The 21,957-nt window shown below is 41.9% G+C and overlaps 2 protein-coding genes across 5 annotated transcripts; one reads left to right on the forward strand and one right to left on the reverse strand.

Moving 5' to 3' along the window:
- Nucleotides 1-671: 671 nt before the first annotated feature.
- coa8 (cytochrome c oxidase assembly factor 8) lies at nucleotides 672-6,671 on the reverse strand. 2 transcript variants are annotated; one of them, XM_084914666.1, is made up of 5 exons: nucleotides 6,359-6,671; nucleotides 5,117-5,314; nucleotides 2,477-2,540; nucleotides 1,366-1,456; nucleotides 672-943 (listed from the first exon to the last, which is right to left on the reverse strand). In XM_084914666.1, the coding sequence occupies exons 1-5, from the start codon at nucleotides 6,485-6,487 to the stop codon at nucleotides 823-825; spliced, it is 603 nt and encodes a 200-aa protein (XP_084770792.1). In that variant the 5' UTR covers nucleotides 6,488-6,671; the 3' UTR covers nucleotides 672-822. The 2 variants fall into 2 exon arrangements, with proteins under 2 accessions (XP_084770792.1, XP_084770791.1); XM_084914665.1 differs by having other exon boundaries at nucleotides 6,353-6,670.
- Nucleotides 5,726-21,674, forward strand: bag5 (BCL2 associated athanogene 5). Of its 3 annotated transcripts, none has more exons than XM_084914660.1 (3): nucleotides 5,726-5,781; nucleotides 13,036-13,932; nucleotides 14,484-21,674. In XM_084914660.1, exons 1-3 carry the CDS (start codon nucleotides 5,726-5,728, stop codon nucleotides 15,022-15,024), a joined length of 1,494 nt encoding a protein of 497 aa, XP_084770786.1. In that variant the 3' UTR covers nucleotides 15,025-21,674. The 3 variants fall into 3 exon arrangements, with proteins under 3 accessions (XP_084770786.1, XP_084770785.1, XP_084770783.1); XM_084914659.1 differs by lacking the exon at nucleotides 5,726-5,781 and adding an exon at nucleotides 7,645-7,897; XM_084914657.1 differs by lacking the exon at nucleotides 5,726-5,781 and adding an exon at nucleotides 7,968-8,374.
- The last annotated feature ends 283 nt before the right edge of the window (nucleotides 21,675-21,957 follow it).

The following is a 21,957-nucleotide window of genomic DNA, read 5'->3' on the forward strand; positions in this document are numbered from 1 at the left end:
TTTTGTGTTAACTGTCACTAGTTTTTTTGTAGCCTACAATACAGTTAACCCAAAGTGCTTTAGAGACAGACAAATTTACATTCCAGGTCTCAAATATTTAGATCAAATGATTCATCTGGAAAACAACTATCCATCCATCTTCTGTTTAGGGGTTGCAGGAGGCTGGAGCCTTTCCCAGCTAACATAGGGCTAAAGGCGGGGTACACCCTGGACGGTCGCTTGTCTGTCCCAGGTCTTATACAGAGAGAGAGACAGATAACCATTTACACTCACATTCACACTATTTTAGAATCCCCAGTTAACCTAACCCCAACGGTATTGCTGGCTTAAATTGGGGTATAAAAACATGATTTCAGTTTGTTCTTTGCTTTATTCAAAAAATGAAATTATTGTTAGTTTTAACACATTTTTGACAAAGTTCTAAAACTTTAATTTCTTGTATTTATCGTAGGTGGTCAGCACCGAGCTCACTGAGAGGATATCACAGGTTGTCTTTGTTTTGACACAAACTGGGTGTAACAGTTGAATCTGCTTTATAATGTATCTATAGCCCCCGCACCAAGAAAAAAAACAAAAACCCTCTTGACCAAAGAGACCATGACATAACAATCCATACTTTAAACTATTAAAACATGATGAAAACTATTAATTAATTAAAAAGAAATACCTCACATGTTTTGCTTTGCTTTATTTTTTCCAGAATAATTTACAGTCATTTGCAGAGCCTGAATAAACATGAAGCAGTAACAGAAGTGACAAAAATATAGCCAAGGCATTTGATATTTTGACAGGAGGGTGGGGGTGTGTGTATTTTCTTTGCTATCAGCTGGTAGGAGTGCCGTTTTTCTTGCTGCTCTGTCTTTCCGTAACTGTCCTCCACATACTGTTTAGGGTGACTCGAGCCAAAAGCAAGGTGATGGTAAAGTTACGTCTGTACCATTCCCTGGATACACAAAAAACAGAATGTTTCACTTTGCACAGTGTAATAAATATGCTGATATAAAGATTCAAACAGGCAAATGCACAATAACACCAGAAGGAAGAAAAGGGAAACATTTGTGCTTTGATGGAGTTTAAAATTGAAACGACAATAAATATAACAATCAAAAGTTAGAGATTAAATCCCACACATGCCGCTGAGGTGATGTGTGTGGGCGGAAAGCTTTGCTAACATGAAGACAAGTCAGCCACTTTGCATTGCTAATTCACACAAAACTTCTTCATAGCCTGTGAGGTTTGTTGTTCTTTGCAGATGAGGTGATGCAGTGTAGTTAAAGCTCACAGCTGCTGCAGAGGGACATTGAACAATCCAACCACCCACCCACTCACCCACCCAGCAGCATCATGGGAGACAAAACAACTCACTTGTTGTAATTTGCATGTCGTACTCTGTTTTTGTCCAGGAAGCTTTTGTAAAACGTGGCCATCTCTTCGCTGTTCAGGGACCGCCGTCGTCCTGAGGGAAGGAGGGAAGACACAGCAGACTGTGTTATATTCTCATTAGGATACATCTCCCCTGCAATTCACCAGCTGTTAGAAAAACAAACTGCTGTTTACTGTGCCTCCTGAGGGGTAGGTTACGAAGCAAGTTCGACAAAGTCAGGGTTTCTTTGTGTTGGCTGACTTGACCAAAAAAACCTCAGTCAGCGATAGTAGGCATCACACCAGTGGTTATTAACTCTCTCTGGTAACCCCGGCTTTCTGTGCTATCACATGAATGGGGGATAGAGGTCTATTAACAATGTTAAATAAATGCAGTAAAATGCAACCCTGGTGCTGCAAGTATGAGTAATGCTGCAGAAAATTGTCAATTTAGTGTTTTGATCATCACAAGAGCTGAAAGCTTAGCTTCAATGTTTATCTCTGATGTTCAGCTCTGACAACTCACCCACAGCCTAACGAAGGAGACGTGGGATTACTTTAGTTTACTAATGATAAACTGCAACTCTAGCATTGATTTTTTTAAGGCTTGGTAGCCAATGAAATGGCATGAAAAATTAAAAAAAAAAAAAAAAAAAAAAAAAAACACCAACAAAAAACAAAACATTTTCTGCATCGTCATCCAAATATGAATATTTGGAAAGTCCAGTGATAATATGATGTAGTTTGAATTATCTGTAACCTCACAGCTGGGCTTCATTCTGCAGTCTTAAGCTCTACAGACAGCAAATATTTGTATTCATTTAGCAGAGACTCAATATTGTGTTTGTAAGACACTGTAACTAAAAGAATTTGTGAAAACTTTAAATCGAAACTCTAAAAATAAACCGGTACAAACCAGGGATGTGGTCAGCATAAGTTACCATGGTGATCTAGCCAGGTATAAAGGCGCCCCCTTCACTTACATCAAGGTCGACTTACATCACTCACCCAGTAATCTTGTTTCATAGTACACCCATCTGAGCTGGTTAAATACTGTCTAAGTGCAAACCCAACCAACAATGTGAAATATTCAGAAAAGGCTGCATGTCCTCACCGTCCTGATCACGCAGAGTCAAACCTTTTGCCTTTAGTTGTGAAATGATAAAAGCTTCTTTTTCCTGCAGACAGTGTAAAACAAACAAACAACAAACAAACCTTTTAAGATTTAACTGTAACTTTAAATTAGGTCATTCTTAAAGTTAATTAAAGGGTCGTTAAATCAGATTTGGACTGGGGTCCACATAAAACCTACAGTCAGTTATTCCTCACTGTAACCTCTTACATAGCTGGGCCCTAACAGAACACATTTGTTGTGCAATGCTGCCCTCTACTGGTGAAATGATTTTACACACATACGAGCTCAGCACACAGAGATTAATTACATCCACTGCTATTACAGTCTCCATTAAAAATGATGGAAATGACAGCATGATGCTAATGCAAGTAGGAAGTTGGCAGGGAAGATAATGCGGTTAGTGGACTTCATCTTGTGTTTAATTTAATTTCCATTTTATTTTTAAGAAAAGTGAACTAACAAGCCGACAGGGATCGCTCACCCGGTTTGGTTTTGTAACAGCTACACATGAATTTTCTTCTAATATCAATTTGATTCACTGGATTTAAGCGGCAGTACGGCATGCCTGCATATGAAATAAATAGCAGCAGTAGCAGGACAATATGAATCATCATGGGGCGATCGTGGCTCAAGAGTTGGCAGTTCGTCTTGTAATCGGAAGGTTGCCGGTTCGAGCCGGCAGTCTCGGCCGTTGTGTCCTTGGGCAAGATACTTCACCCGTTGCCTACTGGTGATGGTCAGAGGGCCTGCCGGCGCCAGTGTTCGGCAGCCTCGCCTCTGTCAGTGCGCCCCAGGGCAGCTGTGGCTACAATGTAGCTTGCCATCACCTGTGTGTGAATGGGTGAATGACTGAATGTAGTGTAAAGCGCTTTGGGGTCCTTAGGAACTAAGTAAAGCGCTATACAAGGCCAATTACTAGAGCAGGGCGATATGACCAAAAATATTTATCACGATATACATTTGAAAATTTGCGATAACGATATAACTGACAATATAATTGACACTAGACAAAATACTTTATAACTCCACAACTTTATTAGTGCAAAAAACCCCATCAATGTATTTTCACTTAAACAAGCAGCTGTTTTTTATGTGCATTAAAGTTATATAAAAATGTAACAGTGCAAATTCCTTGCTGACAGTTTAACCAAAAGGCATTTCCAGTGGAAATTGGCCGACATATCCTCAGCATAACCATGTATAATATCCACAAAACTTAAAAAGAGGTTATACACACACAATACGGTAATATTATGTTGAAGCACAGTACGTATCACTCCGCGAGGCGCCTGCTTAATATAGCCGTAATGCTCCGACAATCCATCAAGCGGTGCGGGTTCGTAGCTTAGCAAAGTCGTACTAAAACATTTGACAGATTTTCGAGCGCCGTGTGCCACATAAAATCGTTTCGAGGTCAGTAAACACAACCAGAATTCATACATAAGGCACACGGGATTATAAGGGGCACTGTCGATTTTCAGAAAAATCAAAGGATTGATTTTAAGTGTGCCGTATTTTCCAAACAACACGGTAATAACGACGGCCCGCTAGCATGCTCTACCAAAAATTGTGTATCTGACGGACGAAAGCCAAACCAGTTCCACACCACTGAAGTTGCAGCATTTTTACAAACCAATTCTGGTTCATCCGTTTCATTCAACGATCCGCTTTCGCTCTTGTCATTCTGCGTCGCCGCCATGTGCGTATGTAAACAAAATCACTGCACATGCGCGTTTTACCCATATTCTATCGCGATATTTCATTCTCCTATCGTTGCCCAAAATTACACCGGTATGACCGTGAACGGTATGATATAGCCCAGCCCTACCAATTACCATCATAAATATATATTAAACTGTAATAAATTGGAAGACATTATCTTTATGTTCTCAGGACAATATCACAAACAATTTGGGAATTTAATTTAGGAGTAACTTTCAGTTTCTCTGCAAAGACTAAAGACTCCACTTCCTCTGTGGCTAAAGGTTTTCTTGGAGCACATCAACTTCCCACTCTTATTCATACTCTGAAATCACCTGCCCCACAATGAACCAACAACCGCTTCTATGCCTGCTTTACACCACCCACCACCTTTCAGCTTATTTTCAGAAGGGCAGAACAGCCAGCACAGTCTTAACTGATGATCTAACTAGCCTTAAATAAGTTTTATTCTCTTCCAAACTGCGTGTCAGGTGCTCAGATGACTTAAAATAACCAATTTTATCACAACTTTCTATTTTTCTATGAAAATATCGACATCTCAGGAGGGATGTCGCCTCACTTGAGTGTTTTGTTTTTGGGATTTGGGAATTCCGTCTCCCTCCATTAAAATGAAGCTACCATAAAACGCGAGAAAATGTATGAATAAAGCAGGGGATCGAACAATTAATTCCCCCATGATATCTTTGTCAGTTTCCATCTCAACAGTTAAAAGCAGCACTATGCGTGCTTCTCTCTCTACACTTTGCTCCCTATTTTTAGACAATATCCCCCTTACCCTCCACATGGACTGGCTTTTCACCCCACCTACAAATGAGACTTCCAAAAACTAGACAAACTAGTTTTCAGAGGCCAGTCCCTGACCCCAGAAAAACACTTTTTAAAAAGTATTTCAGTAACCTTGCTGAAGGTGATGTTCTGCTTGGCCCAGAAATTGTGGTTCCAGTCCTCTGTGTCCTGCCTCAGGTTTCTCAGCCGTTTCTCCAGCTCTGTTTCATTCTCCGGGATGTGGTAAATAATTGGCCGTATGTTGGAGAGCGAGTTTGGTGGACCGACCCAGTCATGTGTGGAGCTGGGTTCTGGTCTATATGTAGATCTCTATGTAAAAAAAGAAGACACTACTGTAACTATGGGTTCAGACAACACAGTATCAGCACAAAAATAACTTAACTGGAAAGATACAGGGTGCTAACACAAAAGTTGAGCGTAGAATTGCAGGTGACAACAGTCAGAAGGCTGAAGATGTCCCAAATTTCACCTATGCAAACCCCATATGACAACGATGAGCTCATCAGACACAAATACCATGTAGTTTGAATTCCACATGCAAAGTTAGCATCACCAACACAGCCACATCTGTACTAATGAGAAATGCAGATATCATCTGGAACTCAGGTTTAAAGACAGTCTGCTAAAGACTGAAACTCCACACAGCAGATGCACATCACGTGGCTTTAAATGAGCAGTGACCTCCACCAGACAGCTTATCATTACCGAGCAGACTTCAAGATGGAAAGAGCAGCGAGGAATAAAAAACGCTCCAGGGCCAAGAGACGAAAAGAGAGGTAAAACAATCCAAACGCAAAACACTGGGTCAGCAAATTCAGTCTGATTACTGACAGGCATATCAATGCACGCTTATATGTAAAGCAGACGTATTTACATTTTTAAAGAAATACTGTATTATTAAACAGTTATTATTAAACATCTGCAGTTACAAACTCCAAAAAATGCATGTAATTTTGAAACTTAAAAAAAGTGAAATCTAAGACGATGTATTGCTGGACACTTTAGGTCTTAAAATATAACTTTAAACCATAATATTTTAAATTGTTCTCAATTATTTTCCTACAAATACTTATACTACAACTGCATCATTAAAACAGACGTTGTAACACCGATTTAACCCTAATAAAGTCTAAAGCACTGCAATATATTTTTGTCAATAACACTTTATTTCCTGCAACGTTTAAAATTTTTTAAAAAAACAGCTTATTTCGTACACACGTCTTTAATGTGGGCATAAAAAAATGGCGCCACACGTGATCGTCAACAACAACAACCCAGCCGTCTATAGCTAACAAATGGCAGCCCTTTAAACAGTGTATAAATGTAATAAATTGTCATTATACAAACATTTACTGGCTTGTCCTTCTGGGTTGCCTGTTTGGAGCTGCAGAGCCGACTGCTACCTGCAGATAAGCGGAGACTGGAAGGACAGAAGCTCCTCCATGTCGACCGTCTCGCAGCTGCAGCTGTCCTTGCGGCCATTTTTGCAAGCCGACTCTAAAAAAGCGACTTAAATAAAACAAATCACGCCAAAAACCACTAAACAGCACAAGACTGAGCTCGAGGACACAACCAAACTTTCACTGAGCTCGTGCCCTTCTCTGTACACTGCCTGCCATTTGGTCACGTGAGCCCAACAAGGAGCATGGATGCGCTCGGCAATCTCACCGGTAAATCCCGGATTCACTTAAAAAACGACAACAGAAAAAAGGTTTCTTGTCAGTTTAGGATATTCTTTAAATGTAAGACTACAGAAAGAGCCAAAACAGAAAGTAATGTGGGGAATAAATATATGTCTATGTTATGTATTTGTTTATCTATTTAAGCTTAAGTCACATTTTTTCCTTATTAAAAAATAAACGAAATGAAAAAACCGGCTGTAGGGGTAAAAGAAAAAAAAAGATGTCAGCCAGATTAGATGTTAGGAATATGCATATGTTGTCACCATGAAGCAAAAATCCCCACTATATTTATTTTTCCTTTGCTGCAGCCCTTCCTATGTATTTTATTATTATTATTATTATTATTATTATTATTATTATTATTATTTTGTATACTACTTCTAATACTATATTTCTAATACTATATTTATATACTATATTTCTTCTAATAACTATATTTCAGTGGTAAATGTTGCATTTTGTACAGCAGAGTCAGGTTGAGAGGGGAGCTGAGCTAAGGATAACAGGCTGAGGAGGAGGAGGAGGTTTGTCTGGATCCTGCTTGGAGCAGACGAAGTTGAGCAGGGCTAAACGTAGCTTGATAAATATCATTATTGTCGAATTAAACTTGAAAACCACATGGATTATCTGTGTAGGTTTCGCTATTAGTATTTTTACTCTCACAAAGTATCTAAATGCCTATTCGGTTCTGTTATTGAATTGTTGGAGATGCTAGATTGTTAGTTGTTTTGTTTTTTTACTACACAATAAATAATGCTAGTCAAACTTGTTAACTAAGTTAAATAGACTAAAGTAAAAGTTAAACAGTAGCAAAGTCAGGGTTTATCTTAGCACCGGTAAACGACGCGGAGTCATGACCAAATGAAGCGCGCCTATTGTTGGTCGACCAAAATTTGCACAAGGTTAAAAATAGTAAAGCTGTTTATCCGAATATTAACAGGATTATGCGATTTATTTTACATTCGCATATACGTGTCGTGCGGTAACTAAACATCGACTTGTATTTCTTATTTGTTAACATCAATAAAACACTGATGTAATGGCGTCTCTTCAATATTAGCGAGGAAACACAAACTCCGTGTTAGTTCATATCCTCACGAACTGTAAAGTAAGTACTCGAAGGTAGCTAGGTAGGCTAATGTTTAGCTTTAGTCACAGGAGGTGCGCACTTTTCCGCAACAGTTCCGATGGCTGTACGCTGGCTATGCAGGTAAGAGCGAAACTGTTAAAGAGAGGTGGCGGTGTTGATGTATTTACGCTGAAAAGCCAGAGTTATTTGGCTGAGGTGGGGCTGTGTCAGGTGATCATCAGTAGCTAGCTTAACACACTAACAATGGCATTCACAGGGGAGTGTCTGCTGTAAACCGGTTTTTGTAATGGGTGTTTCCATTTAAGCGTTTCATGAGTCCTTGGTAGCATATTTATTTTTAAATTAAGTTGTTTTAAAGGGCAGCGGAGGAAGGAATCTGGTGGTAGAGGCTGTGGGAGGGGCGACAGCAGCCCGACCGCAGTCAGTCAGTCACAGTCAGTCGCTGGATACTGAAGCTGACCGCAGGAGCATCGAGATCTCCCGGATTTCGGCTTTATCCCTTTGGATGCCTCTTTCCTGCACGAGCCGCCCAGCATTTGGCTGATGGAAACAGCCATCCGTGAAAATGTGCGCGAATGTGTTCGGGGTTTTGAAAAGGTGAGAGGAATGCTGCTGCTGTGTGTGTGTGTGTGTGTGTGTGTGTGTGTGTGTGTGTGTGTATCTATCTATCTGTCTGTGTATGTGTGCGTGTGTGCACGAGAGAGAAAGGATGCAGCTGACAGCATCTGGAGATGCTTTGAGCCGTTTTGTCGAGATCTGGAGGTGTGGTATCTGTGCTTCTTGTAGCGCAGCTCCGGCAGCATACATGGGCTCTCAGAGGTAGATGCGTTCGCACGCAGGCGGCAGGACGGGATTTTCTGCGGTGACATAATGCGCAAAGCCGTGCAGGAGGACCGGCAAGCATGCAGGCAGCCGGGGATGGAGCTCGAAGCCTTTATCTGGGAGATAAGCAGGAGGTGTTGCATGCGTGTCACCTGCAGCTCGGTCACCCTTCATGCAGCGAGACTCATGGGAAGGGAGGACTGATTCCCTCCCACGAGGGAGGCAAACCTGCCCTTAGCTTTGAAACCACCACATCAGCCTTGTCTGTCTTGGCTCAGACAAGGCAGGCTGTGGATTTTGCTGAGATTATCCTAATAAATACTCAGATTTGTAAGCTCTGGCCCGACATGTGCTCATCCACTCTTGTGGAAATGCCCATCCCCTCGCCCTGTTACGTAAAAGTACTTTAGGCAACATTGATACATAATCCTATCTATTGCTAATAAGCCTAATTGATGCTTTGGATAACAAAACATCATACTGGCGGCTACTGTATTTACATGTGATAATCATGCTGGCAGAGCTTTCCTTTCATGTCTGTGTGCTCTAGTGTTTAGCATAACACCGAGCCCCGGCTTGGACAGTCTCAGTTGTCATTGGGCAAGACACTTGACCCGTTGCCTACTGGTGGTGGTCAGAGGGCCCGGTGGCACCAGTGTCCGGCAGCCTCCTCTGTCAGTGCGCCCCAGGGTGGCTGTGGCTACAATGTAGCTTGCCATCACCAGTATGTGAATGTGTGTGTGAATGGGTGGATGACTGGATGTGTAAAGCGCTTTGGGGTCCTTAGGGACTAGTAAATACAAATACAGGCCATTTACCATAACATCATAGCAGGGGGGTTAAATGGGGGATCGTCTATAGCAGAAAGCAATTTTTGAACAGTTCAGTTTGTCCTTAAAAAAAAAAACAAAAAAAAAAAAACAAACAAAGAAAACTGAGAGACACAAATGCCTATAAGGTGAAACAAAACTGCTACAAAGAGATGACATTTGGTACAGAGTGGCTAGAAAGACTCCAAGATTTCACAAATAAATGCAAAACAGAGATATGAAGATGCTATAAAGAGACACAGATCCAAAATCCTGAACAGGGCTGAAATCAAACAGTTCATGCCTGTGATGGATTTGTACATAGCCGCTGTCAAGGCTTTGCTTTTGTGTACTCCATTACTTGCAGGACCCCCGGGAACTGATCGATGACGTGCAGATGATCTGAAATGATGACAACTACTGAGATGCACAGAATGACTTTTAAGGGCCACAAAATGACAGTAGAGCAACTCAAAATTATTACAAGAGAAAGCAAGAGTATAAAAATACACAACTACCAGAAAAAGAAAGGAAAAGGAACCACAGAACACGGTAAATGAGCAAAAGAACAAGCAAAACTGTGTGGATGTGCACACAGGTGTTGCAGATTGACTCAGAAGGTCTAAAATAGACACATTCATGGGATAAAAAGTACAAAATGACCTTAAAGACGTGCACAACTGCAACAAGACAGTAAAATGATCACAGAAAGAAGAGGCAGCAAAGAGGGCTGAAACACATCATCATCTGTTGCTCTTTCTGTCTTTCACGTGGCTGCTTTTTTCACGTAATTTCACCTTTTCAATTTTGTGTTGTCATCAGATACGCAACCAAACCACAAATGATCTATTTAGAGGGACCAAAAGCCGCAGATCTTCACATTGGAGTTTGGCAAAGCTTTTTTTTTTTTTTTTAACCGCAAAAGATGATTTAATCTTTTCAGCCCTCACGAGAGCCGTGTTATTAATCCTAAACTAAAAGGCAGATGCTTCTATCTTAATGGCATTTTTATAAATGTCTAACTGGGAATATATTCCAGAGCTCAAGGCACCTGTGACACATTTAATGAGGCCGTCTGACCAAATCTTCCTGTGTGGAGATTCACTCTGGAGGCGCTATGAACCGTTTCAAATTTTTTGGGTGTTGGTCAGCTGCGTTTATTTTCTGCTCGGTATTAAAAAGCTCGATGGGCAGTCGCACTGCAAAGGAATCTGGATCCCGTCTTTTAACGCGGATTAGAGCTTTATCACGATCACGTCAGGCAATATATCTCATAGAAACGCGCTGCAGTGCTCCCAGTGGTTGTCATGTGGGTGTTTGTCTTGTCGAGACTAAATGTAGGTTAACCTCATTTGTTTTCTTGCAGTTGTAAGGGCAGAATTTTGTGTGAGTATATTATGTGGGAAGTTGTTCTTGTCTATAGCTGCGCTGTCATTGGCCTGAACAGAGATTGTGCTTCTTAACATGAAGAAGTCTTTGATTAAACATAGGGGATTTTGGATGATGTCATCAGTTTGGGGTTTTTTTAATTGTCATGTCCTGGCAAAATAAGGTTACTACTGAACGTTAAAGATGTATAGACACAGTCTTTGAGCTCTTTAACACAATGTCTTTGCTCGTTCAGGAGAGCAACCTTGATGTTCATTTGATTTATATTTGGCCAGCCTCCCTTTCTGGATCATCCTCTCAGGCCCTTCTGGTCTGTTTATGTTGGCTGATGTTTTTAGATTGCTCTCTCCCGTTCTGACCGCTTGTGTTGTTTGCTCTGAGTTTTCCTCCAGTGAGGAAACAGGAACTTCTAAAATGACCTGACTTTCATGCGAAGGATCATTGCTGGTGCTGGGGCTCTGGTTACAGTAGAAGAGGCCATATTCTCCAATCCTGAGGGGTCTGAGGGGTGAAATGACCAACACTGTGGTCAGGCCCTCGTGCAGTCGTCTGCAGGTTTAGAGCAGAGTTTCTTGGACAAACCGAAACTCGCCACTTCGCTCATCACTTGAAATGAAAGTGGAGTTGAAGCGTTGCTGTTTAGAGAAACTGTAGGAACTCCAGCGTGCATCGTAGAGGCACAAATGCAAGGGGACATGATAAAATTTCCACAGAGCAGTGTAAAAATGGCCAGCAGTCTGAACATGTGGATGAATATGATCAGAAAAATGTAAATTGTAAGCTTTATTCATTTGTTTTCTATTTTTATGGGCCTATTCCTGGAACCTTTTGGTTATAAGTTGCCTTCTACTGAGACCCTTTCTGTTGAGGCTTCAGTGGATGACTCAGTTGAATGGCCAGATGTCAGGTCCTGTGTCAGGTCTTTGCTTGATTTTTTTTTCCTGTTTCTTGAGGACTTGAGTTTCAGATGCTGCTGATAATTTTTTAGGCCTGCGACTTCATTGTTGTCCTCCAGTTGTCACCATTTTGGCTTATAGCCCTTTAAAAATCACCATGTCAGTGCAAAAATACTATTTTATGTTTGTCAAACTGTGTTGTCTGTAACATTTTTATAGACTCAAGAAAAAAAACAGGACCGATGTGTTTTTGTGACAGGCTGCTAAAAACAAAGTGTTTAAAGATACTATTTAAAATGGGCTCTTTGCCATGATTTCTATTATGTGTCGGCACATCACTGGTTCATTCTTTGGGTTAGATGCCTTTTGTATGCTTGAGTGATTCATAGATCAGTATTAAGAAGCTTAAACATTCCTCTGAAAATGGTCAGGTATAAGGACTCCACTGAAAATGAGTAAACAAAAAGCCAATTTCCAAAGAAAAACTTTGAAAGACCATCAGAAAGCCTGAAGAACTGTTACTCAAGAACACTTTTTAAAAATGACAAGTAAGTCTGGCACCCTGGAAGCAAAATATAAAGAAATGAGGGGTGTACAAAGAGGTTTGCACAGTACTATATCTAAAAAACCAATCGCCACAATCTTGAGACAGTACTATTTTTTTAAACTCATTTTCTTGAGTATTGTCAAGAAAATGAGTTTAATGAATCCTTTCAAATGTGTTTTTATGGCATCGTGTCAGATGACATCGGCTGTGAGAAATCTTCAGAGAGTTACAGTTTGACTGAAACGCTGCAAGAAATTAGGAACAAATGGACTGTTTTTTGCAAACTGGTCCTGCAGGCTCAGTTTTCACAGTGAAGTTTTACAAAAATGAGGCAGCACATTGTCAGGATTGCTGATGCTAAACATAGTGTCATCCCGTTTAATGACTTTTGCCACCAGGCGGAATTTTCTGACATATAAACAGAAATGTGTCTGCAAATTTGCCAAGCAACAATAAATCCTTTTTTGTTTTTGTGAGCCAGTGGGAGTTAGTCTGCAGTGATTCATAACAGCCTTCCTGGCTGTGTCAGAAGGTCAATCCTACTGCAGGCGTGTGCTTGTTTCCATAGAGCAAAACTCAAATGCTACATTATTTACATGCTAATTAGTGTGACAACAGGACCAGGGGCATTTATAGCCTGCTACGTTGTTCTAAATTCTTCTTGATTTCTTCAAGATTTCAGCCTCTGAATGTGGTTACAGAGTTTGTGTTGGCTTGTTGATACGGTCTGCTGAGGCTCTGTTTGTCCCAGTTGCTCATTGTTCTGACTTCCCTTTCCTGCTTCCTTTTTTTCAGCCTGTTTGGGAAGCCCTTTGATGGCGGGAAGAGGATGGACCATGGTGGTCCACAGCAGCAGCAACAACATCCAATGGAGCAGCAGCAGCCGGCATATCATCCGCAGCACCCTGCCATGATGCGGCTGTACGAGATACAGAAGGAGGTGGCGTCTCTGGGGCCGCAGGTGTGCACCTTCAGCGGCCTTCAGAACGATCGGGACTACAAGCGTCTGGAGCGAGAGCTGACCCGCCTGCTGCTGGATGTGGACCAGGTGGACACAGAGGGCAAGCCGGAGCTGCAGGGAGCGCGAAAAAGAGCGGCTCAGGAGGTGGAGGGACTCCTGCGTTATCTAGAAGAGAACGCCACCCATCCTTCCCGGCTGGCCATCGAACAGCTAAGCTACGAGGCACGGCAGCTGGTGGACGAGCGCGTCGTGGCTCCGCAGCGAGCAGGCGGGGTGACAGAGATCAGCGACGAGTTGGTGGACGCTCTGCAGGAGCTCGTGCTGAGGCTCACTCAGGTCAAGACCGAAGGGAGGGTGCCGCTCCGCAAAGCACGCTACCGGGCGCTAACGCGCCTCTGCGCTGTACAGGATGTGATCGAAGGGCGCACGCAGCAGCAGACCCTCTCCCTGCCGCTGTCGGGAGACACCCACGAGGCCGTGAACTGCATCAACCAGGTGATGGTAAAGGTGAGCGTGGCCCGCAGCCAGCTGGTGGCGCTGCTGATGGGTCTGAGCGGGAGGGACAGCTGTGCCCACCTGTCACGCATCCTGACAGAGATGCAGGTGGAGCTGGACGCTCTGGATGTTTCGGGGAACGCGGTGATCAGAAATTACAGGAAACAGGTGGTGGAGGAGATAAACGGGCTGCTGAAACATCTGGACCTGGAGGGGGAAGGAGACGACACACGCAGGTAGGCGTCACTCATAAAGGATGAAGCTGCAGATGAGTGCTGCACCGAATTGATTATTTTTAATTGATCGTTCATTGATGAATTGATGACCAACTGAACAAATATTGCTCCAATAAAGTCACATTTTACCCATCCAAGATCCATGGGTGGGTACGTGTTCAGGAAATTATATGTAAAAGACTCTAATGTAAACTATGAAGATACTTATGCAGGTATAACAGAGGGATTCTGTCTGTTTACTAAACTGTAGCTACAAGATTCTTGATTATGAGCAATGTCGGTTTGTTGACTGTTCCCATCAGTTTCGGTACTTTTGAACATGAGCTACATGGTTTTCATTCAGTTAGTTTTTTTGTTTTCATAAATAGATCTTGTACTTTAACACTGGTTTTCAGTGTTTGTTTACCAAAGAAGAAGCTAATTTTGTGGTTATAGCTTCTAAAGCGATGCCTGCTCACAGTTACAATATCAAGATTGATTGACTCTCCGGCAAGTCATTCATTCTGCAGATTTGATCATGAGAAGCACTGACTCTGCCCCCACCCTCACAGGTATGACTTGGCGCAGAACAACTCCATCCGAGAGATCGAGGGTGTGCGAGCTCACATCTCGCACCTGCGAGAGGGCGTCCTACGACACTGTGTGATGGGTGACCTCAGCTTCAGACCCAAAGCTGAGCTGCAGGGTCTTCTCACCCAACTGGACCAGGTGGACACGGCGAAGAACCCGTGCATAAGAGAAGCCCGTCGCCGTGCTGTGGTGGAAGTCCAGGCGGTCATCACGTTCCTGGACCTACGCGAGGCTCTAGCACGCCGCCAGCCAGGCCCCAATGAGCACCCATCACATCGAGCTGTGTGGCAAGTCCTGGGGAGCCTGTCAGAGCTCCAGGCTCAGGTCCTGGGCTTCGACGGCAAGCGGGTCGACAAGAGCTACATGATCTTGGAGGAGCTGCTTACCAAACAGCTGCTGGCGCTGGACGCCGTTGACCCGCAAGGCGACGAGACAACCAAGGTGGCACGCAAGCAGGCGGTGAAGTTTGCCCAGAACATTCTCAACTACCTGGACATGAAGACAGATGAGTGGGAGTATTAATTAATTCCAAAACACGATGGGACGCTGCAGGAACAAAAGGAGCTGATAATGTGTGTAAAATAAAAAAACATAAAAAATAAGGAAATAAACTGGTACATTATCATTCCACGGGCTGTAAATATGAATTCAGATCCCTAGAAGGCACTGCAGCAGCGCTTTTTCTTTCATCACTTCGTGGTTGTCATGGCCGACCCTGCAGATAAACACAGAACTACTTTTGTGAAACACTTTGAAAATTCTCTTTGTGCTATTTGGAGATATCTTTTAAAATCTCCCATGTATGTGTGTACCTGTGTGTGCGTGTGAGTGTATGCGCGCAAATTGTTATTTGTTGTCTTTGCATTTGGCGTGTGGCTGTCGAAGCCAAAGCACTAAATAATGCCTGTAAAAGTGGTCACATCCTCTAGACTGCACTTGATGTTGATAAATTATCCCAGCGTGATGGATTGCTTAGCAGTGGTTTCCCCGTCTGGCCTGATTAATCAGAGTGTCAGTTGCTAATGGAGACAGCCGATGCACGTGTTGAATACCGTGACCTAATTAGGAAAAGTCATCTATGGCTACCCTAAGAGCTGGGCTTGGTCCAGAGAGTGATACCTGCTGATTTAGGGTGAGAAAAGACACCGCACCCCCGCTTCCTTTAAAAAAAAAAAAAAAAAAAAAAAAAAATTAAGGTAATTGAATTTGGTCGATTCCTTTTTTTTTTGTTTGTTTGTTTCACTCAGAAATTGTAATCACGAAAAGTGAACAGCGGTGTCTATTTAACCTGAGGTGATGTGCTTTTGAAGGTGAAACGTGACAAATGTTCACAAGCCAGAGAGTGTGCGTTTAAACAGATGTAATTAGAGAGGGAACGGTGAGAGTTTACACCGTCCATGTTAAGTGACTCTCCACCCCTGTGTGACCTCGTTGACCCCTCAGCATGCGTTTCAAGTCTCTGGCAGCTCCCTGAAAACACAAACACAAAATCGGGCGGCAAACAAAACGTCAGTGTTGATGCGGTATCCCCTCGGCTGTGAATGAAGAGATGAAAGTTACTCCTCCACCTCCTCGCCGCTTGCGTAGCTGTTCATCTGTAACGTGTTTCGCGTTTGCTCTGATTTCTGTATGATCGTTTCAGGCTATTAATGAATCAGGGCTAAATCCAGAGATAGAGGGGCAGAGGAGAAATTTTGTCACCGCTGCTGCTGTTTGAGTTGTTTTCTGTTTGTTTGTTTCTACCTACTGCTCTCTCCGGATGGAGGAGAGACTGTGAGAGGTCCCTGGGGAGAGGAAGAAGAAAGGGAGGAGGGCGAGCAAAGATATCCACTGGATTGACACATCAAGGCTGAAGCGCACAGGGCCGACAGTCGGGTACTGTTAGGTAGAGGATTGACGGTGATGGCAGTCGACAGAGCCTTCTAGAAACTTCTCTAAGCTGCTTCTGCTGCAGACAGTAGGAGGGAGGGAAAGGACTACTAGAGAAGTCTGTGTGCCTTGATTTTGACCCTTCCTTATGACCCGGTTTATGTAAAAGCAGCCTTGTAGTGCAGCAGCTGATTAAAGAGCTAAAGAGCAAGCTCTTTTTATTTTCTTTCTTTTTTTAAATATAAAAGTGCACAATGAGGAAACTAAAGCTCTCCGAATGTGTTTATGGAGAGCACCTTGGTCATTATAACCATCAGAAATATGCACTAGTTGTCAGAAACGCTTTTTAAGCATTCAGCATGTATTCCTGAAAATGCTCCGGCCAGTCATTTGTAGTAACACAGCGATGACGCTCCTTTTTTACCAGGCAAAGCGACATGAGTCATGGTTTCACGCTGCAAAACAGCCACGCTTCTGGAGCAGCTCTCGTGCTCTGACAGCACTTAGGCGACATTAGCAGGAAAATCAACAGAGAAAAACAGAACGACCGGTCTCACCTTCCTGCTTAACCCCCTTCATCAGCTGACGAGGAGACGATGGTGGAGGTGTTCCTGAGCGGGAGGAAAAGGCAGCTAATGAAAGAATCACTCCTCAGCTCGTAGCAAGCGTTTTTAGGCATACGTCGTGATCTTTGACAGCAGAAATCCACAACTTGCTTGCTGCTACTTCGCTATTTCTCTTCACAGTGTGTGTGTGTGTGTGTGCGCATCATGTAAAATTCTGATAATTTAGGTGGTCCTCTGCCTTATGATGACACCTGAGGTGGAAGATGCATCTGCCAGCTCATTAAAAATACCTCAGCAGAGAGCAGAGGAAGAGGAAGTCTTTTTGGAGTTTATCCGATTGGTGGTTGAATAAGACTAAAGCCGTCTCCAGAATTTCTTGGCTCACAAGACTTCTCGTCAACTGAGAGTCTCTGATCTCTGTGTGATTGTGTTTGAACACACACACACACTAAGAGGTCAGATGTTTCCCCTGCAACAAGTTGCTCACAGTGATTAAAGTCTTTAGGGCGTTGTTGTTCATCCCAGCTGCAGGGAATGTGGTCCAGCATGTTTCGGGGAAGCTTCACCAGCCCTTCTAACTCTTTGAAGCTACTACTGGAAGCAGTTTTCTGGCACAAAGCCTGCAGCTCGGCCTCCTGGGTAGTGAGCTGACTCATGCGGGGGGAAATTAGATTAAACAGTGTTCATTAAACGTAGCTAGTCTGCCTGGCTGTTGTTGCAACAGATGCTTTCTCACGGCGAACCTTATGCTCTCTCAGACCAAACCGACCCAGACACACCTTATGCTCACGTTTTTTGTACGCAGATGTATGTCTGTTCCTCGCAGGACACTGCATCAGTGTATTATACACGTTTCTTTGAATAGTTTATCCAAAGTTTTACGCTGTGAACAGAAGTATTTAAATCATTCCTGTCTCATTGTCTCAGAGTGTTTGGAAGCCATACACGTTTATATAGTGGTCCTGAAGTCCAGGATTTTGTTGCGATGGATGTTGTTCCCCGGCTCCAAATATCGCTCTCACACTTCTAAACCCGCTTTTTTTTTGTATATGTACAATGGCTCTACTAGATTTAGGTATTACAAATTGATCATTGTGAAATTAGTTGTCGCATTAAAGTCGAGGTGCCTGCGCCTCAGCGTTTTTGTTTACACGAACAAAAGGAGAAAATCCATTTTATAGGTTTAAAAGATTGATGAGGAACCAAATATGTACAAGGGTTCACGTGTTTTAGGCTATCGTGATGTTGCATGAGTGTGAATGTTTTGTTAAGGTTACATGACAGGGCTTTAAAGGATAAAGCTGGGGAGATTTTTATTTACGTTTTTTCTTGATTGTCAACAAAACCAATAATGTTGTGCATCTTGGTGGCCCTCAGCTCCGCTTTAGTTGGTTCATAATCGGATACATTTAACGAGGCTCATTAAATGTATCTAATTTCCTCAAAAACACATGGGCATTGTAGTTTTTTACCAAACAATTAGAAGGTTCATGTGTGGGGACTAGTTTATGCAGTGGATGTTGTGGCTGTTTGTTTGTTTTTTTCCATCTAAGAGTGCATGTGGGAAAATACAAAATACGCAGTGTCTTTGTCTGAGATCATAAAAATTACACATTTACTGGGATAGTTTATATATATTTTTTTTTTTCATACGATTTGTTGACAAAAACACAGAATATAAAGGAATTCTTACTTTAAAACAGAGACATATTCTTGCTAATATCAAAACCAGCACCATAAAGCCTGTTTTTCTTTTGTGCAAATACATTGCTACGTTTCATGAATTGCTTGTTGGATTGTTAAAAAGTGATATGGGTCATGCTTTAGTTATAATTAGAATGTATTTACAAGCAGAGGCAGAGTGTAGTTTGCTATTAACATGGTATTTATATGCAAAAGCATTTAAATATACATAGAAGTTGTTGACCAATGCTTAAAAATACATTACATGCTGCTGCTAAAAGCTAAATAGTGCTACGCCGATTATTTGTGCGTCATTCCTTTTGTCATGTTTAACTGGGAATCTTTCACATTTCAGTAGTATATGTTCCGACACACTACTCGGCTTGTAGGATGTCACTTCCTGAGAGCCATGTTGCCATGGTAACCCAACCTCATCTGAGTTAAGCCGAGCACAAATAAATTTATCCTTGGCAAACTGAAAACTTTTTAAATTTAAACACTTACATTGAAGCGTTTTTGATACCAGGTCTCAGTCCAGCAGCGTCATTGCTGCATTGCATAATGGGACGTCTATGTCTGGTGTGGAGTCCTGCGACACATCCTCTAATGTTCCCTCAGAAACGTGCAACTAGTGTATTTCAGTACATTCGTTGGTTTCGGCACGCTAAAAAACGACTTCAGTATGTAAATTTGGATGCGATTCTAATCGTGCTTTTTGTAAGTTGTTTTTCGTTCCCAAGTTCAAAACAGAAAGTGACTTTTGACTTGTAATTTGGATGACCAGCTAGTTACAGACTTTTCTGTGTAAACCTTTACAAGAAGATAAAGGTATAATGTCGAACGTCACTATGAGCTCATTTTATATTTTGAAAGTTGAAGTTTTGTACTGGATCACTGCAATGATGCTACAGAAATAATGAAATGTTACAAATTCCACATCACATCTGTTGTACATGTAATTCTAAGAAAAATACCGGATCAAAATCAGGGAGGGAAGTGTGTATTAAGATATTTTAATTAAAACTAGTTCCTTTTTCCATCACATAAATGTGGCTTAAAAGCAAAGCCTAATTTCAACATGTAAACTGTGAATGCAAAAGGTGAACTTTTGCATTAAAACTTCCTGGTCAGACAGATTATATGTCAAAATCTTGTTTCCAGTCTTTTCTTTTTTATGTGACTGTAAAATCTAAATTACAAAGTATTATTTTTTGCAATTAATATATAAACAGCACTTTTTTTTTAATGTTATTATTTGGGATCTTTAGTTGAATATGGAAAATATGAATGAGACATGGACTGCTTGAATTAAATGAATTTGAACCAGGGCTTTGGTTTTCTCCACACAGACGCTCTGTTATGTTTCACCCCAACACACTGCTGGACTGCTAAAAGCAGCTCAGGGTCATCCAGAGCATCTGAACTTGGAGTCCATTAGACAGGAGTTTAAAAGATTCAGCTCCAGTGGGTATTCAGAGGCAGTCCCTTTACAGGACAGTGCATTTACACCAAACGGCAAACGGGCTGACTTACTCACAGATGCAAGTTTGCAAGGTTTGAATTTCCTAAGGTGAATGTAGTCATGTTCTGTATTTCATAGTACTAAAGTTTGTTTTACTAAGGACATATCAAGTGGAAATGGGTAATGTTTAATAAGATGGGATCGGAAACATAAAAAAAAAAGCATCAGCCAAAAATATTTTCATTATGTTACAGTTTTTAAGGTCAGCAGAAATTTACACCAGCAAGTTTGAGACTTAAGGCAACTACATTTCACTGAAACCTGTAACCAAACATACTGATTTATTTTTTTTGATCATTACAAGTCAGCTACAAGTCAATAATCGATCATTTTAACTTGATGCCACAAAAGGACACCAGCTAAAATCAGTGTTTACACTTTCAGATTAAAGAAACGAGAAGGGATGGGTAACCTTTAATCCAGTAATGTGATGGTGTTCTGTTCTGTCATAGGTCACTATTATATTAATGTGCTCCCAGTGGCAGAGACACCTTCCTCCCCAGTGTGTAGAGATACTGCTGCGGTGGTGGGAGTGCATCTCCTTCTGCAGGGCCGTTTGAGTGGCCCATTCCTGCCATCCTCCTTTGCCTCTTTAAACCTTGTTCTTGCATTCCTCCTGGTCCTGCCTGTGCTTTTTCATGTTGACCAAAAAGCCTGTGCAAGTCATCAGTGTGCTGATGCCTCTGTTTTGTTTAGTTTCCCCCCTAATTTCAGTGGTTGTAATCATGTGAGTGCCCATCTGTAGATTACACTGAGATTAAAGGGGAGGATGTGCTTGTCTGAAATGGGCTTTCGTGACTTTTAAAGGTGCTGATGGAGGTTATACCTTTTGGACTGAACCTGTAAATTATTAGGCTCTAATTTAAAATACTGACAGAACCGACTCTTCAGATAAAAATCAGGTAAATGTGTATTAAATAACCAAAACAGTAGTCCTCCATCATCCTCCACATTTAATAGGTTCTTCCTTTACACATTCCTCTCCATCTCCTGACCTTCGCCTTCTACTCTACTAAAAGCATCACTGAGAAAAAACAGAGAAATAATTTTAGCTGTTGAGCAGATTGACATTTTGATGGTAAACATGAAGCTTCACAAGCAGCAGTACATAGCAGGCTGATGAATCTTTGGCTGATCGTTTAAGTGAAATGTGAAAATGACAGAATCCCACCGAAAGTAAAAACAAGGTTCCTTCCTGAGCTTTTGCAAAACTTATATTTAAGGACAGTTATTATTAAAAGTTCATCAGTCATGTGTGTTCATTACTGCTTTGCCTTTCTTATGACAGGAATGTGTTTAAGTGGTGAAAATGGGACTGCGTTTTGTTCATTTTTTCCAAATGTGTGTCTCATGAAGTCGCCTTTAACTGCATTGATTGTGACAGGCTTTTGATGTCTCTCCTCCAAAATGCGCTTGTACAAAAAGCACACTGACTGGAAAAAAACAACAAAAAAAACCATTGTGTGAATGCTCCATGGATGGTTGTGTTCCAAGTTTGTATTCCCACTGCAAAATAAAGACAGTGTGTCTTGTTTAGTGTTCTGTTAGTGTTTTTTCCCCCCCTCCTAGCATCTGGCAACTTTCCATAGCAAGTTTCCTTTAAGGCGATTGCAAACTTTTAAAACGCTCACTCAGGGTTATTTTAAGAATACATACAGTATTGCCAAGGGAGACTGGATAAAAAGACACCTCACGCAATGAAAACTCACTCCCTGCTGTCAATGTGCATTAAATTTTTAGCTTCCATACAGAGCCGGTTGTTAGATTCGGTGCCTTCTCATGAGGGAACAGGACAGGACACGTGGCAGATGCAGG

This window comes from Perissodus microlepis, chromosome 19 (genome assembly GCF_051167445.1).
Source record: "Perissodus microlepis isolate ML-2025 ecotype Zambia chromosome 19, ASM5116744v1, whole genome shotgun sequence".
Classification (NCBI taxonomy): Eukaryota; Metazoa; Chordata; class Actinopteri; order Cichliformes; family Cichlidae; genus Perissodus; species Perissodus microlepis.